The sequence below is a fragment of the Prinia subflava genome, chromosome 2 (assembly GCF_021018805.1).
Source record: "Prinia subflava isolate CZ2003 ecotype Zambia chromosome 2, Cam_Psub_1.2, whole genome shotgun sequence".
NCBI classification, from domain to species: Eukaryota; Metazoa; Chordata; class Aves; order Passeriformes; family Cisticolidae; genus Prinia; species Prinia subflava.
Genome location: NC_086248.1, coordinates 49778823 through 49794694, shown reverse-complemented (window position 1 = coordinate 49794694; position 15872 = coordinate 49778823). Strand labels below are relative to the sequence as shown.

The 15872-nt window shown below is 37.9% G+C and overlaps 1 protein-coding gene across 2 annotated transcripts in view; it reads left to right on the top strand.

The window, feature by feature from the left end:
- The window catches only part of FAM184A (family with sequence similarity 184 member A), a 73373-nt gene that overhangs the window by 15171 nt on the left and 42330 nt on the right, over positions 1 to 15872 (top strand). For both annotated transcript variants that reach the window (XM_063389890.1, XM_063389889.1), the window contains exons 2-3: positions 11093 to 11947; positions 14948 to 15083. In XM_063389890.1, the coding sequence (XP_063245960.1) occupies positions 11093 to 11947; positions 14948 to 15083 (991 nt within the window). The remainder of the gene's footprint in view (positions 1 to 11092; positions 11948 to 14947; positions 15084 to 15872) is intronic.

Genomic DNA, 15872 nt, shown 5'->3' with positions numbered 1-15872 from the left:
AGGCAATAGGCATAAACAAAAACATAAGAAAACCTTTTTTTTTTTTTTACTGTGAAAATGATCAAATTCTGGCACAGGCTGCCCGGATATGTTGAGTCGTTCTCTTCCTTGGAGATGTTAAAAGCGCACCTGAGCAAGGCCCAGCATAGTTTGTTCTAGCTGACCCTGCTTTGCTCAGGGTCTAGGTTATGCTAGGTAACCTCCAGATGGGTCTTCTGACCTCAGCCTGTCTGTGATTCTGTGTACATGGCATTTCCATAATAGCTACTGTGTCACACCTGTAATTTGTGAGTGTCATTTGTCAAAACTAATAGTCATTACTGTGTAAATACTGAGATGTAGCTAGGAATTACAGATTTTTTCCATTGCATGATTGGTACCTGTAGGTTACTGGAAAGTATCCCAGTAGGCCACTACAGACTTGTCCTAGATTCATCTTGGGCTTGGCTTTGAAAACAAACTTGGACTCTCAACTGGTGACTGTGCCACTTTCTGCTTATTTCTTGATTTTGCTTCTATAATCTAAATTTTAAAAAAACCAAAAACAACAAAACAAACAAACAAAAAACAACAGTGGAATTAGTGAGAAATCCTAGCATGAACATGGATTTTATTATTTTGGTTAAAATCTAGACTTTTTTTTTTCCAGAGGAAGGGAAGAGAAATCACTTCAAGGTAGTTTCTTTCTGGGAAAGTAGCCCAAATTCTTCTGCAGTTATTACAAATTCCATGAATCAGGTTGGAATTTCCTTTATATCTTCTGGAAACTTAGCATTAAAACTTCCAGAGGTGTTTTGTAGTTAATGCCTTCTAGAAAGTGGAAAGATGCTGTAGATAAATAATACTGTGTTGGGAGTCCTGCAATATATTCTTTTCACTAATAATACTTTCCTGCATAACTGTGTATTTGCTTGGAAAGCTCTGTGCCTTTTCTTCCTTAAACAAGTCTAGGAAGTAGAAAGTTATGAGCAAGCAGTGGTTTTGTTTTCCAGTCTGCTTTTCAAAATACTGGTGGAGATTTCTTCTTTGATCCATTAGGGGCTGAGTGGTATATTCTTATCTGCATGGTCTCACCTGCTGTGAGGAACCACTAGATACTCAAATTGCATAGAGTCTACAGAAATTCTTGAGGAAATTAAACTCAAAATAGATCAGGCATTGAGAGGAAAAGACTTGCAGGCAGAGAGAGCGCAAAAAATTAACTTTGTTTTGGTGGGGAAGAGGAAACTGGAAAGACCTTTTCTCTGGCTTGTCATACAGTACTGCTGGGTTTTTTTGGGAAAACTGAATACAAAAACACCCACCTTTTTCTAACACTTTCATCAGCTCAACACTTGAGGACTCTTCATAAGAATGAACAACGTGTATGAGTGATAATGCTGACTATGCCTTTCTCTCAGGTTTACGAGCAAACTAAGAGGAAAAGAGATTGTCTTTCTTTAGTGTCAACTTCATTTACAATTATCCAAAAGTACTTGTGACATTTTCAGGTGATGGCACTCAGAAATATTGCTTTGGATATCCTCTAGAGCAGATTTCAAAATGGAAATGCTTCATTTTACTTTACATTTCTGCAGTTGTTGTTCTATCATCTCTGCTTTTCTTTCTTCCCCTCTTGCCAAATAAAAGAAAAAACAAATCCCTTTCATTCTAAATATTTAAAGCCAGTTCCCATTATTAGTGGGTACTTACACATAAATTATATTTTCCTAAAAAACAGGACAACTCAGCTTGCATACCCTTAGTTATTAAAAAGCTATGTGTTTCTAAGCCAAATATTGAAAAATCTAAAACCAGGCAATGACCAGACATGTTTTCATCATAAACATCTATTGAAAAATAAATGTTTAAAAACATGACACTTCAGATGGTGAAAGTTAATAGGGAGTTAGATTTGGAGGTGAAATAGATTAAGATTTAAGAGTAAGTTTTTAGTCTTGAACTATAATGAAAGCTAGCTTGAATGATAAAGCTAGGAAATAGATTTAGAAGGAAATGGGAGAGTAAACTTCTAGAATTCGGATTATTTTGAATGTTATAACTTGTTCTGTGTAGTACAGATAACTACATGACTTAAATGTTTCTTTCTGACATAAATACAGTAGGTGAAAGTACAGGTGATATGATTGTATGAAGGATAATTTACCCCAGTTTAGTAAAAAAGGGAGACCTAAATTATAATTTATATCAATATAATTGCTTATGACTGGATTAGACATTACTTATAGTGGTGTTTTCAAAAAAGGATTGATTTCAGAACAAAATAGAAATACTTAAGCTTTGCTTTCAGACAATAAATGGAATCAGCTGACTAATCTCACTGCTTTTATATGATTGGTTTTTTCTCTCCAAATTGAGATTCTCTAAGTGTGGTGGATTTGTTATTGAAATATACTTTGCAGAAAATTTCAACTTCTGTTCATCCTTTTAGGCTCTCATTGCTTCAATGTCAGTGAATGTCATCCTTTAAGGCATTAGATCCTACTGAAGACAACCCACTTCTTCAGTGCCATATCTCATGTTTTGCACCAAAAGGCTGTTTTTCTTCTATGGATGCTTTTTCAAGGAGTAATTGACTTTGCTTTTTGTTAAGAAAAGGAATGATTGGTGAACTAAAAAGTATATTTTCCTTCTAAAAATAGATAGAGTGAGAGAACTTCCTGAATGACATTGTCTGGGAAAAAAAATCCAGTTTCATTAACTGTGGCTTGGCTGACCATTAGGATGTAATTTGACGATACTAAATACAGAAACTGGAAAAGGAAAGGATGAACTTACTTTGGCTAGCAGTTGATTAAAGCAGACGGAAATATGGCATCTCTATTTTCTCTGTAATGTAGTTCTGAAATGATGCTGATGATTTGGGATGAACAAATAATTTTTAAGTCATAATGCTGAAGTAATCTTAGAAGCATTGTAAATAACTGTTGTATTTTGATAATATTTGTATAGTAGAGCTCTCTGTCAGTTAAGCAAGTTTGAAGTTTAGTCCCATTCAGCTTGATTTACAAGTATTGGTCAAGTTTAAAAATAAGGATTGATTTTCAAGGAGCCATTACAAAATTTTTAAACTGTTTTCTGCCAGAATTTGTTCCCATTCTGACTAACCTTTAAAGCGATTTCTAAACAATTTTTCTCTCTTTGATAACAGTCTTTCTTCATCATATTCTTGTGTTGTATTGAATCCTGTCATCATGAAAATATTTTTGATGTCATAATGAGGTTGAAACTTACATTAAACTCCATTTTGACTTATTCTGCAAGCTGGTTTTATGCTTGGGCAAAGAAAGCAAACTTATGTACAGCTAACAAAACTAAATGTCTCAGTCACACAGGTGATAAATATATTGCTTAGCAATCTCTCTGTTTGAGAACAGTGCAATGTAACTGTACACCACTGGATTGCTGAACCCTGTAAACTTACATAACTCCATTAGAGACAGCAATGCCAGAGTAGGACAGCTGAGCATTTCTCTCAGAAATAGATGTCATGTAGTAGCCAAGTGGGGGATTAAGTGCCAGGTCATACAAAGCACTAATGGTGATGTCTTCCCTAATTTGGTTTAGAGTAAAGAGTTGCACTTCTGTCCAGCTGCTTCTTATCTTTCTGTCAAGGTCTTAAATCTACTTCTTTCCTCCTGGGAAAAATATTTTGGTTCTGGCTTTTACTTATAATTCTAAGATGTTCTATTCCTGAAAATCAGTTGAATTCAATCTGGCCACTTGCCTGTCCATCTGCAGCATTCTTTAATGGCGTCTTGGCCACTGACTAGAGATTTCTAGTGTTACTAAACTGCATACACAACCCATCCCTCATAGTCCTGTGATATTATCTTGATATAGCTCTTCCCATTTAATTGGTGTTTCTTGTTTGTTTGACATCACAACTGCTTGTTTTGCACCTGAATTTTTGCCTCAGCTGAAGATATTCTGAGGGTTGTATCATATTTCATAGAGGCATAAAGTCATTATTGTAGGGAAAGGTGTCCAAGATTGAGTCCAGCTTATGACCAAACACCATCATATCAGCTAGACCATAGCACTAAGAGCCATGTCTAGTTGTTTCTTGAACATCTCTGGGGATGGTGACTCCACCACTTCCCTGGAGCAGCCCATGCCCATTCTTGATAACAGTCTCAGTGAGAAATTCCTCCTGATTTGGGCAGTGCAGCATTGTATTTGTCTGTCACACCTTAGTCAGGTCATGATTCTTTTAAAAGCCTTTTTAAAGTGAACCGTATTTTTCCTTTTCCCTCCTTTTTAAAAATTTTATTTTGATACATATTTGTAAGAGATATCTGTTCTTTTTCTTCCTCAGAAAATGGGGTACAGTTATTAAATTCCTTTGTTCCATTATAATTTGCTGTGATGAGGAAGATACCCCACTTTTCCCTTTTTGAATGCAGCACATCCAAAATAACCATGTAAGAAAAGAAAGGAATTTTCTGCTAGCTATATCAGGATGCCATCTGTCACTGTATCCAGTATTATATTTACTCTGCTTAATGGAATGGGGTTGTCCCCAAATATCTCCTCCTGTCCCTCTCACATATGTGCTGATTGATGTCTCTGTCAAATCTCCTTTTGTCCCCCTATGGTTGTATTTCACTGGTGAGACCCAGTCTTGGAAATAAAATAAAATGTAAATAAATCTAGAGCAGAGGGAGCAACAGGGCCTGATTGCCCACTTGACCTCTGGCCGTGGGTGAGCTCCTTCTTGGTTTGCTACTGATTGCTACAATCAGTTGTAGGATCACATATTGTTGTGTCCTGGCCCCAAAGCCTCAGGTTTAAACCCCTTTTGAATGCCTGGCTCCTGAACTTGTGAATTCCATTCTCAAGTTGCTGCTCAGTGTGCTGGGCTATGGAAAGAGGTGCAGGTAATGTGCTACTCTTGTTGAATCAGATTACAGAGTGCTCTGTAGCTGTTGCTTTACCTGCTGCCGTGATTTTGATTTGTGTTACCTGATTGATAAAGGCTATCCCTTGGACAAAGTGCATATTTCCAAGATAGGCTGTGGTAGCATAAAGCTCTTGAGGAGCTCCCAGAAATGCTCTCATTTGCTGTCTGGTACAACTCGAGGAGAAAAGCCACAGTGAATGAATGACCTGACCTGTTTGGCCACTCTGTCCCTGTGTCAAGGCATGCTCTGCCCCTCTTTGAGTGAGGACACCTCCTGCTCCATGATTAATTGGACTGTGGCATTCCTTTTTCTGATAATTAAATTTTAAGGTACAGGCACTGTAATAATTTATAAACATGGTGAGCTGTTAATGCAAGCAGATCTTTTAAACCAGTAGGAATTTCAGACAATTCAGAAGAGTTAAAATTTCAGTGTGGGCCATACACAAATAAACAGAACACAGGAAGGATTGCAAGTCAAGTAGTTAAATGTGATACTGATCTGTACTTGGCAGCTCTGAAAGCAAAAATGGATTATCAGAACATCAGATTACAGGTGCTTGAGGAGCAGGTATTTAGGAGCATGAAGAAAGCTCCTCTAGGTGTATGGGCCCCTGTGAGGTGTTATACCTACTGTATATAGTATTAAACATCAGGAAACCTGAAAATAAAACATGACTTTTTTCCCCTGTGTTTTATTCTCAGAGTAGTTGTTGGTGAGCAGTGCATGGCCTTGGACTTATCCTCTTTTACAGAAAATGAAATATAAGTGTCTGTCAATAAGTGTGAAAATGAAAAAAATTCTTCTTATCTAAAGGTAGAGCCCTGGGTAGTAGTAGATATCTGTTTAATGCTCAATACTTAGAAATTATGTTGAGCTTCATAAAGTCATTATGCAATTAATCATTACAAAGTTAAGTCATTCTCTAAATAACTAATTGTAAGCAAAAGTAATTAGAGATTGCTTTGGAAAGCTAGTTGCTGTAGTAAAAGTAATCCAGTATTTGTTTTCAGGGTTTCTAAAGGAATAAAATACTGAGTTTTACTTAGGCATAACTTGAGCTAACACATGAAGACTGTTGAATAGCATAAAGGATATTTTAATAATAAAATTTCATGTGAAAGTGTGTTTCTTAGGAAAAAAAATCAAGTTCTTGCCCTCTATCTCAAAGGAAGACTGGTATAGTTAGACCAGCTTTTTGGGGGGAGATGCAATTGGCAGGGGACACTCCTTTTAACAGCTGCAGACCACATTTGTCCCTTCGTGCTCATTGTACTGTGCTCCTAATACACTGGCCCAAGTACTTAGAAAGACCTGAAATGAACCATGTAGCTGAAGAACAAGTGTCTTCCTTCTAGGTTGTTATCAGCAATACAAAGATCTTGATTGGCAAAGCTTCTTCTATTTGTGGGATTTTCCATAAGGAAGCAAAAGATCTTTCTAGATAAATGGATGTTTCTTTAATATGAATTAAAAAAAAAAAAGAATGAAAGATGGGCATATATAGGTTTTGAGGTTTGGATTTTTTTTGTATACATATTATAAGTGTCTGTCAACTTTTGTATGTTGTAATACATTTGTAAGACTGTACTCCGTGATTGTGGTCAGCTTTTATGAAAGCAGTTTTGAGTAGCTTTGAAGTACTTTGCTGTATCATTGTATTCTTACAATGTACTAAGGAGAAGAAATTTGTCCTGTAAAACAAACTTTTGCTGGCTATTAACTAGGGTATTTTATTTTGTCTTACATTGGTCATAATACGTAAATTTTAAATGCTTAAATATAATATGTCTCATTTTTTGATATTATTTGGTCAACAGGAAGAAAAGGGGAAAAAATAATGCAATACCCATTGTACCAAAAAATAAGATTGTTTTGGACTATCATAGATGAAACATTCCTACACAAAATTAGTTAGTGATAATGCTTGCAATGTTTTTTATGTTTCTTGCTGTTTTGTGGACTGAACTTTTCTGTTTGCAATCGGCTGCACTTTTTACTGTTTTTCAGTATATGTTACTACTTCCTATGTGAAGGGATTCTTACCTATCCACAGAGATCAAGGGTAGGTTGGGCACATTGGTCCACATCTTAAAAATCATTAGCAGGTTATGCACTAGCATTTCTTGTTGGCACTGTACTTTTGTGGTTCATCCCAGAGACAGGCAGCACTGACAAAATCCAGGGATGCCTCTGAAGGCTCTGGTGTTTCAGACTGGTGTTCAAGCAGCAGCTCTCTGGGAGCACTGGGAACACAACAGTTCACCTGAGCAAGGCTGAACACGGTACTCTGACCCAGGGACCCACAGACCAAGTCTGAAATGGAGGTTTACCAAAGTCATAAGATAGATATTTGTGTAAGATGTGTAGTGATGTTTTTTCCTCACAGGTATCAGCTCTTGTCTTGATGTAATATGAGAGAAAATGAACCATGCACATTTTTTGGAATATTTTCATAGAGCCATATATTATGGTTTTCTGTCTGGCAAAATAACTTGTAACTCAGTTCTAGTATTAAGGTGAATTACACATTTGTGATCAGAAAAGCATTCTGTCCTAACTGAATTGCTGGCAGGAGCAGATGACCGAAGTAGAGCTGACTATGCAAGAATTGGTCAGCTTTCCAAACCAAAACATAACATCTGGTTTGGGGTAGAAAATATTTCTCAGCCAAATTTTTGTCTTTTAGTCACAAGCAGTGTGGAACGGGAATTGTTATTTGTATTCCATGTAGCTCAAAACACCAAAGCTAGCACAGGGACTGACTTGTTTCACCTTACCACATAGAACATAACTAAACAATCCAATAATTCCTGGTACAACCAAGGTTATTGCTGTTATTGGTACTAACTTACTCTGTTGTAGTTCTTCAGACCAATGCACACAGTATTTCAGTAGATTCTTATTAATTATGTTACTGTTTTGTATAAAAAATATTAGCTGGCAATCTCAGTAGCCTTATAGAGTATGATTCTGTCTGTCCCTCTGAAATGATATGCTGACTGAAAATTCAGTAAAGCATGTTTTTTTTTTTCCTATCATGTGATAAGAATTGCTATGTGCAGTTAGAGTAGAGCTGGAAAAATATGAATTACTCAAATAAGCAGTTTATGGTTCTTAGTATTATGCAGTTGTACTAAAAAAAGCTGCTGGTGTTTTTTAAAGCATTTTAAAGAGCATTTACAAGCATGCTTACCAGGAGTTCATTCTCTCATTTAAAAATAGAGCGTGCAAAATTTGTTTTATCTACCTACCTCCAATGTTTGCCACCTTACTGCTTTTCAGTTTTCAGAAACTTACTTGAGAAGGAACTATTTATTTTAGCTAGAACTTAAAATGTATTCATTTGCTCCAAGGTACTTCAATTTCTGCTTGCATTTTGTTGAGGTGCTGTTAAGTTGCTTTTGCTTCAGTTTAGTACAGACTTTTTTCCCTGTGTTCCTATATTAATACAGTGCATCAAATTATCAAAGATAAAATCTGATACAGCTATTCCATTTCTTTAAAAATACTGAGGTTTATAGTAATTTAATGGAGCTGGAATTCGGGCTGCTCTAAGGCATATACTATGATGCAACATTCAGTTGTATGCATTTTTTTTTTTACATTTCCCATTAGATATTAATGCCCTTCATTTAGGGAACAAGTCCTGCTTGAATTGGAGTTGAATTTGTTGCTGTTCAGTGCTTTCAGTAAGGAGCAAGTCAATGATGAGAATTTAAAGATGTCTTCCAAATTTGGCATTGCACATGGATTTATTTTTCACTTGGAATTTTCAGTGAGGTTTCCACTGCTAAATCATAATACCCTTGAAAATGCTCTATGATTTATGCTTTCTGCAGATTGTAGTGCTGCATAACTTGAGACTGGAATGCTGCCTGAAAGGAGGAACATTATGGCACTTCCATGCACGAGGACAAAAGTCAAGGGCTGTTTTGAGTGTGGGATTCGACCTAGTGTTCTGCAATTGCTTATTATAATAACCTGACCCTAAGTGTGAGATTTATTTTATTTTATAGTACCTTTTAAACTACATTGTCCAACTTCTCTAACCAAAACTAAGGTCTAATCGTGCAAGATAGTGCACATAATATTTAGAAAAACCTCGAACCCTCTGTTTTCAAGTCATTTTTGATATGAACAAGGAATTGAATCAACAGGGAAACAAACCTTTGCGATCCAATAGCTGAGACTGTTGGTAACAGGAGGACGGTGAAAGCCTTGTGATCAGAAGTTACTGTTGGCATCACCAAAGACACTAAGAATAAAATAGGTTGAAACCATGGGTGAAGGGCATTTCAGTGATAGTTGTGATTTTGCTAATGAAATTGCATGTGATTTAGTTGTAATTTTTTTGTAATGTTTAGGTAGAGTTTTATGAGTCTCTGTACCATGAAACTCAGTCAAAATAGGATTTTTTAAAATTATTTTTTTTAATCTGGGGAGGAAGAAAGCCGAAAGTGTCTTTGATACCTGCAGATGTGTAAGTAGTACTAAAAACAAGTTGCCAAACCTATGGAAAACCTGGGGATTTTTCTCTTTCATTAAATAGCAAGTACAGATGTTAAAGAATTGAATTAGAGTAAGTAAGTTAAAGTGGGGTTTTTTTGTGATATTTTTAAGTTAATTCCTGCAATATAAAGATAAGTGAGGCTGGGGGGTTTGGGTTTTTTACATCTAATGCTGTTTCAGAACTTTTTTCTTTTTCTTTTTTCTTTTCAATTGCAAGCTAAAGCCTGTCCTTTTGGGATTTTGTGGCTCAGGTAACAGAAGGGGATATGTTGTTTTAGGCATAAAATTTAGAATAAAGTGTCTGGACTTTTGTTCAAACAAACAAACAAAAGTACACCATGGCCAAAGTCTTGAAACCTACTCTTTGACTTATGAGAACTCTTTTGAGCTTAGTGGCTCATCTGAAAACTTGACTGTAGATATCTCTAGTCTCTGGGGCATAGAGGTTTTTGCTTGGTGTTAGGAGAGCAATTCTGTGCCTTCTTCACATTTCCCAGCCTTGAGGGCAAGCCAGCGCAACCTTCCTCTGTTGGCTGGTTCAGTGTTGATGGAGGACTGGTCTAGGTTCTGTCCTCAGTGAAAAAAACCCATCCCCTCCTGCTTCTTTGTTGTTGCTTCTTGTTAATTTTTGGGGTATACAAGTTACACTAATGAGAAGACTTTTTTTTGTTCAGATGTGTTTTATACCTCTGCTTCCTGTGTCTCTAGGAAGTATGGGGAGAATTGCTGGAGTTCTTGAAGCAAAAGATTGCATTAACCCCACCTATTGCATGAATTTATTCACTGATATATACAGATACAGACACACACACTTATCCTTACTTCCTAGTTAAAAACCAAGATGATGATCTACTGTGTTGTGGTGTGGTTGAAACCTCCCTTAGGATATATCTGGTTATCTTAAAACTTTCATTGAATGCTGGTGGTTTTGCTGCTTTCACAGCCTTCCTGAACTGCTTGGCTCCCTGGGCTCCCCAGATTGCTGGCTGCCCTGCCCTGAACTTTCCCGTTCAGCTGACTTGCTCGCTGGCAAGTTGGTGAATTTATGTAGTGAGGGACTTTAGACCTTAGGATACACAGAATGTTTACTACATAAGCTGTCAAAAGTGAAATTGTATCTGGGCAACCATCAAGATCACAATCCAAAATAACTAGTGTTTGCATTTTAGATGTTTCTGAAATGAAATATTTAAGAACATGTAGCATTTGGAAAGGAGGGATCTGAGATATGGTTTTTGTTCCAGTTGTGATATACACTCTGTGTGTTATTTTCCAACAGAAGACCTATTCAATTTTTTTTTTTTTTTAGTCTGTGCTTTGAGCTATTTTAAATCAGTTTGGGGGTGGGGAGTGTTGCATTTTTAAATGTGCTTTTCCCTCCAGTGTATTTACAGCAACAACATGGATATAAAGACAAAGCTTTCATTGGAAAAATTAGGGATTTAAGGAGAACAGAAAAACTACTCTACTCTGTAAGATATGTAAGAATATCATGACTAATACTGCATTTATGCAGCTACATCTTTAATAACATTTGGTGTCTTATTTGTGTGATGAAAACAAGCCAGATTGGTGGAGAAGCTTTCAGAGTACCTAGGTATGTTTTTCTTAGGATTTTACATACAACCAGAATGCCTTTTCTCTTAATATAATACAATATTATTTCATGTTTGCAGGTAATATATGCTTTGAATACTAAAAATGATGAACATGAAGCAGCTATCCAAGCTCTTAAGGATGCTCACGAAGAAGAAATCCAACAAATTCTTGCAGAGACCAGAGAGAAAATCTTGCAGTATAAAAGTAAAGTGGCAGAAGAAATGGATCTCAAGAGAAAGATTCAGGTTTTGGAAGAGTCACTGGAAGATCATAAAAAGATGAAACATCAGGCCTTGACAGAATTTGAAGCATATAAGGATAGAGTTGAAGATATGCAGCTTTGTGCAGAAGCTCAGCATGTCCAACGTGTAGTGACCATGTCAAGGGAAGTGGAAGAGATCAGAAAGAAATTTGAGGAAAGGCTACGAAGTTTCATACAGTTGCAAGTACAGTATGAGAAGGACAAGCGTACAGCTCTAGAAGACTTAAAAGCTGCCCACAGGCTTGAAATTCAAGAACTTTTGAAGACTCATCAGACTCAGAATGCTACTTTAAGTAAGGGGCAAGAGAAACTGGAGGAATTGCATAGACTGGAGCTCGAAGACTTGAACAGTAAAGTTGAAGAATTAAGACTGGAAAAAAAAAAGCTCATTGAGGACTATGAAGGCAAACTCAGCAAAGCACAGTCCTTCTATGAACATGAACTTGACTCTCTGAAAAGATCTCAGCTTTTTACAGCAGAAAGTCTACATGCTTGCAAAGAGAAAGAAGTGGAGCTAAGAAAAGAATTCCAGAACCAGGAAAGTGTATTACGGAAGAATCTGGGGAAGCTTAAAACTGAATTGCAAATGGTCCAGGATGAAGCTGCCAGTCTACGGGAAAAATGCCAAAAACTTCAGGTGGCTCTTGGTACTGCAGAAAATAATGTTCAGGTGAGACTGATAATATGCTGTTCCCAAGACTGAATTTGCTTTTCCTATAGAAGCAGTCTTTCCATGTGACTGTTAGCTTGAGCTTATTGGAGTGTGTAAACTTAATTTTCTATCACTCATACTTGCTTTCATCTTCTTCAATTTTTTTTCATTTATTCCTGCTTTAAACTTAATTTTTTAATTAACAATATTTTCACAAATGGCAGCTGAAATACTGCACACGCTTTCAGTATGTTGCTGGGTTTGGCTCAGGTAGAGTTAGTTTTCTCCGTATCAGCTTGTGGGGTGCCATGTTTTGAATTTGTGTTGGAAAGTGTTGGTAATTCAGGAGTGGTTTAGTTATTGCTGAGCTGTGCTTACAGAGTCAAGGTCTTCTTGGCTTTTCACCCCACTCTTCCAGTGAGGAGGTTGGGGTTATACAAGGAGCTGGAATGGAGCACAGCCAGGACAGCTGATCCCAAGTGACCATAGGGATATTCCGTATCATAGGGCATAATGCTTAGCATATAAACCTGGGGGAAGCAGGAAGGAGTGACAGTGTTTGCCTTCCCAAGTCACTGCTCTTCCTGATAGAGCCCTGCTTTCTTGGGAACAGCTGAATGCCTGCCTGCCCATGGGAAGTGGTGAATGAATACCTTGTTTTACTTTGCTTGTGCGTGGGGCTTTTGTTTTGTCTATCAAACAATCTTCATCTCAGCTCATAAGTTCTCCCACTTTTACCCTTCCGATTCCCTTCCCTGTCCCACTTTGGCAGTAGTGAGCAAGTGGCAGTGTCGTAATTAGCTGCTTACCAGGGTAAACTCCAGCAGTTTTATTTAGTGTGTTGGATTGACCCTGGCTGCATGTCAAGCACTCACCAAAGCTACTCTATCACCCTTCTCAGCTGAACAGAGGGGAGGGATTATAATGAAAGGCTTTTGAGTTGAAATATAAGAGGGAGAGATCACTCATCGGTTACCATCACAGGCTAAACAGACTTGATCTGGGAAAAAGGAATTTAATTTATTACTAATCAAATCAAAGTAGGATAATGAGAAGTAAAATCAATCTTAAAAGAGCACTTTCTCCCCATCCCTTCATCTTTCCTGGGCTTAATTTTATTCCCAATTGTGTAACCTCCTCCCCTACATTGATGCAGAGGGATAGTGAAGGGAGCCTGCAGTCAGTTCATCACATGTTGGGCCTCTCCTGGAAGGGCCTTCAGGAGGTAGGTTTATGGAAAGCTGTGGTGAAGGTGAAACTGGTTGTATGTTGATGATTCCTGCAATAAAGGAGTTTTGTTCCCAAAGAAAAGAAAGCATCTAGTACAGTATCTGCAGCAGATTTTAAAGTCCTGCTCTGATCACTGTAGATGAGGTGATCAAATGCATAATCTCACCACGTCTGGTGTCTGTTTTGTTACACATCCTGTACAGTGTTTTCCCCAATTCTCTCTTCTGCTTTAGTTTCCAAAATGACTCTCTGCTATTTCAGTAACTTCAATTATAAGAAGTCTATATTTCCTTTTGAACCAGAACAATATTTTTTTTTCCTTTATGCATGGCTAGAACACATTACACTATCCAAGATAATGCTATTGTGAATCAGTACATCAGATTTAAGGTGTAATAAGTTTAGAATCATAGAATACAATTATAGATAATAATATAGCATAGTTTGGGTTTGAAGGGACAGTAAAGACAATCTAGCTCCAAACTCTCTGCCATGGGCTGGGGTATCTTGCACTAGACCAGCTTGCTTATGGTCCCATCCAGCCTTGCACATTTCCAGGGATGAGGAGTCCACGACTCTCTGGGCAACCTGTTCTAGTGCCTCACCACTCTCACAGGAAAGAATTTCTTCATGATATCTAATCTAAACTTGTGCTCCTTCAACTTAAGGCAACTCTCCCCTGTCTTATCACTACATGTCTTTGTCGAAAGTCCTTTTCCAGCTCTCTTTTGGGCCTTCTTTAGATACTGGAAGGCCAGTCAAAGGTCTCCACAAGAACCTTCTCCAGGCTGAACATTTTTCAGCCATTTTTCTCTCTTGACAAGAGAAGTGATCCAGCCCTGTGATTGATTTAGTGGCCTCCTCTGAACTTTTTTCAACAGGTCCTTGTCTTTCTTGTGTTGGGGTCCCCACACCTGGACACACAGTAGTGCAGGTGGGGTCTAGAAAGAGCAGAGTAGAAGGACAGAATCACCTTCTGTGACCTGCTGGCCATGCTGCTTTTGATGCATCCCAAGATGTGATTTGCCTTCTGGGCTGTGAGTGCACATTGTTGAATCATATTGAGCTTTCTGTCTCAGAGTCCTTCTCCCCAGGGCTAGTGTCCACTCAGCCTGTGCTTGTGCTTGGGATTGTCCTGACCCAGGTGCAGGACCTTGTTCTTGCCGTGTTGAACTCCATGAGGTTTGCACAGCTCCCAAGCCTGCCAAGGTCCCTCTCTGGATAACATCCCAGCATGCTGAGGGTGCATCCAATACTACTGCCCATGCTGCTGGGAAACATGCTTAAAAGTGCTGGTCCCAATGGTGACCCCTGGGAATGTTTAAGTAACTACCCAGCTTTCATTTTATGTATCTCCATGCGTACCTTAATTGGAGTCAGTAGTAAACACTCAGAGTTGCAATGAAGGACACTAAACTGCTGCAAACACATAATGTATTCTTTAATGTGAAAAACTCTCAGATGCCAGAAACCAGGTTTCTAAAGTTGATCCCCAAACTCTGTGGAGCATTTTATAGTTTTTATTTTTTCATATACCTTTTTGAATATTGTCACATTTCTTTTATGCATTACTGTCATGCCATGTACCCACTATCTTGTTCTTCAAAAAGTATTTTTGAAGCATTACATATAATACACAATGAATATGGCAATCATATTGCACTATTTCAGCTTTTGTGTGAGTAAAACTTGTTTGCTGAAAGGTCTCTTCTATACCTTTTAATCTAATGCTCATTTCAATTGACATGACTGTATATGATGCTAACAGGTATTATGTGTTTCCCCTAGGTTCTCCAAAAACAGCTGGATGATGTGAAGGAGGAAGAGATGTCATTGTTAAGCAAACACAAAGAAGTGGAAAGTGAGCTTGCGGCTGCTAGAGAGCGCTTACAGCAGCAGGCCACTGATCTTGTTCTCAAAGCCAGTATGTATGTCAGTAACTTAATCTGGAAACGAACTTCATCCTTTTATTCTTTCCTTTTTCTGTCAGCCTCATGCAGGTTTAGAGTTCCTAAAGACTGTTTAATGCTTTCAACAGAATTTTCCAGCAAGTTTCAGGGTTTTTTTAAACTTTTTTGCTATCACATGCATTGTACTTAAATTTCCTTTTGTGTGTACTCATTTATCCAGCTGCTGTACTTTGTATAGTTGTACATATCTTCCAGGCCTTGGAACTGCACTTACACAGAACAATTCTGCTCTGTATCCGTTCTCCACATAGTAACTGAGACATGCTTCCTGTTCTTCCACCTTTTTTCAGTTGTCGTTTCTTTTTGCCGATGCTGATTACTTTGCTTTATACCTACTGTCAAGATTTGCAGCTTATTGAATAATAAATCCTTTAGAGTTTTCTCCATAGCTGTTTTCCTTGCTCCTTTGTAGTTGCTGGCATGTGGAAAGCCACAAAAAAATAGCTTAAGACCTGACTGTACACATTCAGGTTTCTTTTTTTCCTCTTTGGCATTGTGTCCCCAGCACGCTCAGTAGTAGCTATGGGCCCCAGTACTGGAAGTTGGACAACTATACAGTAGGTAGGGTCTTGAGCTTAAAAAGGGGCCCTGGGCTTATCTTTGGCCTTGTTGAACTAGACCAATTATAGCAATTCCTGATTGTTTTCCACACAAATTAGCACAAGCCCAGGAGTAGTCTAGACCATATGTTGGAACAATATAGTGACCAGCAGGAGCCCGAGACTACAAGGTCCTATTAGATC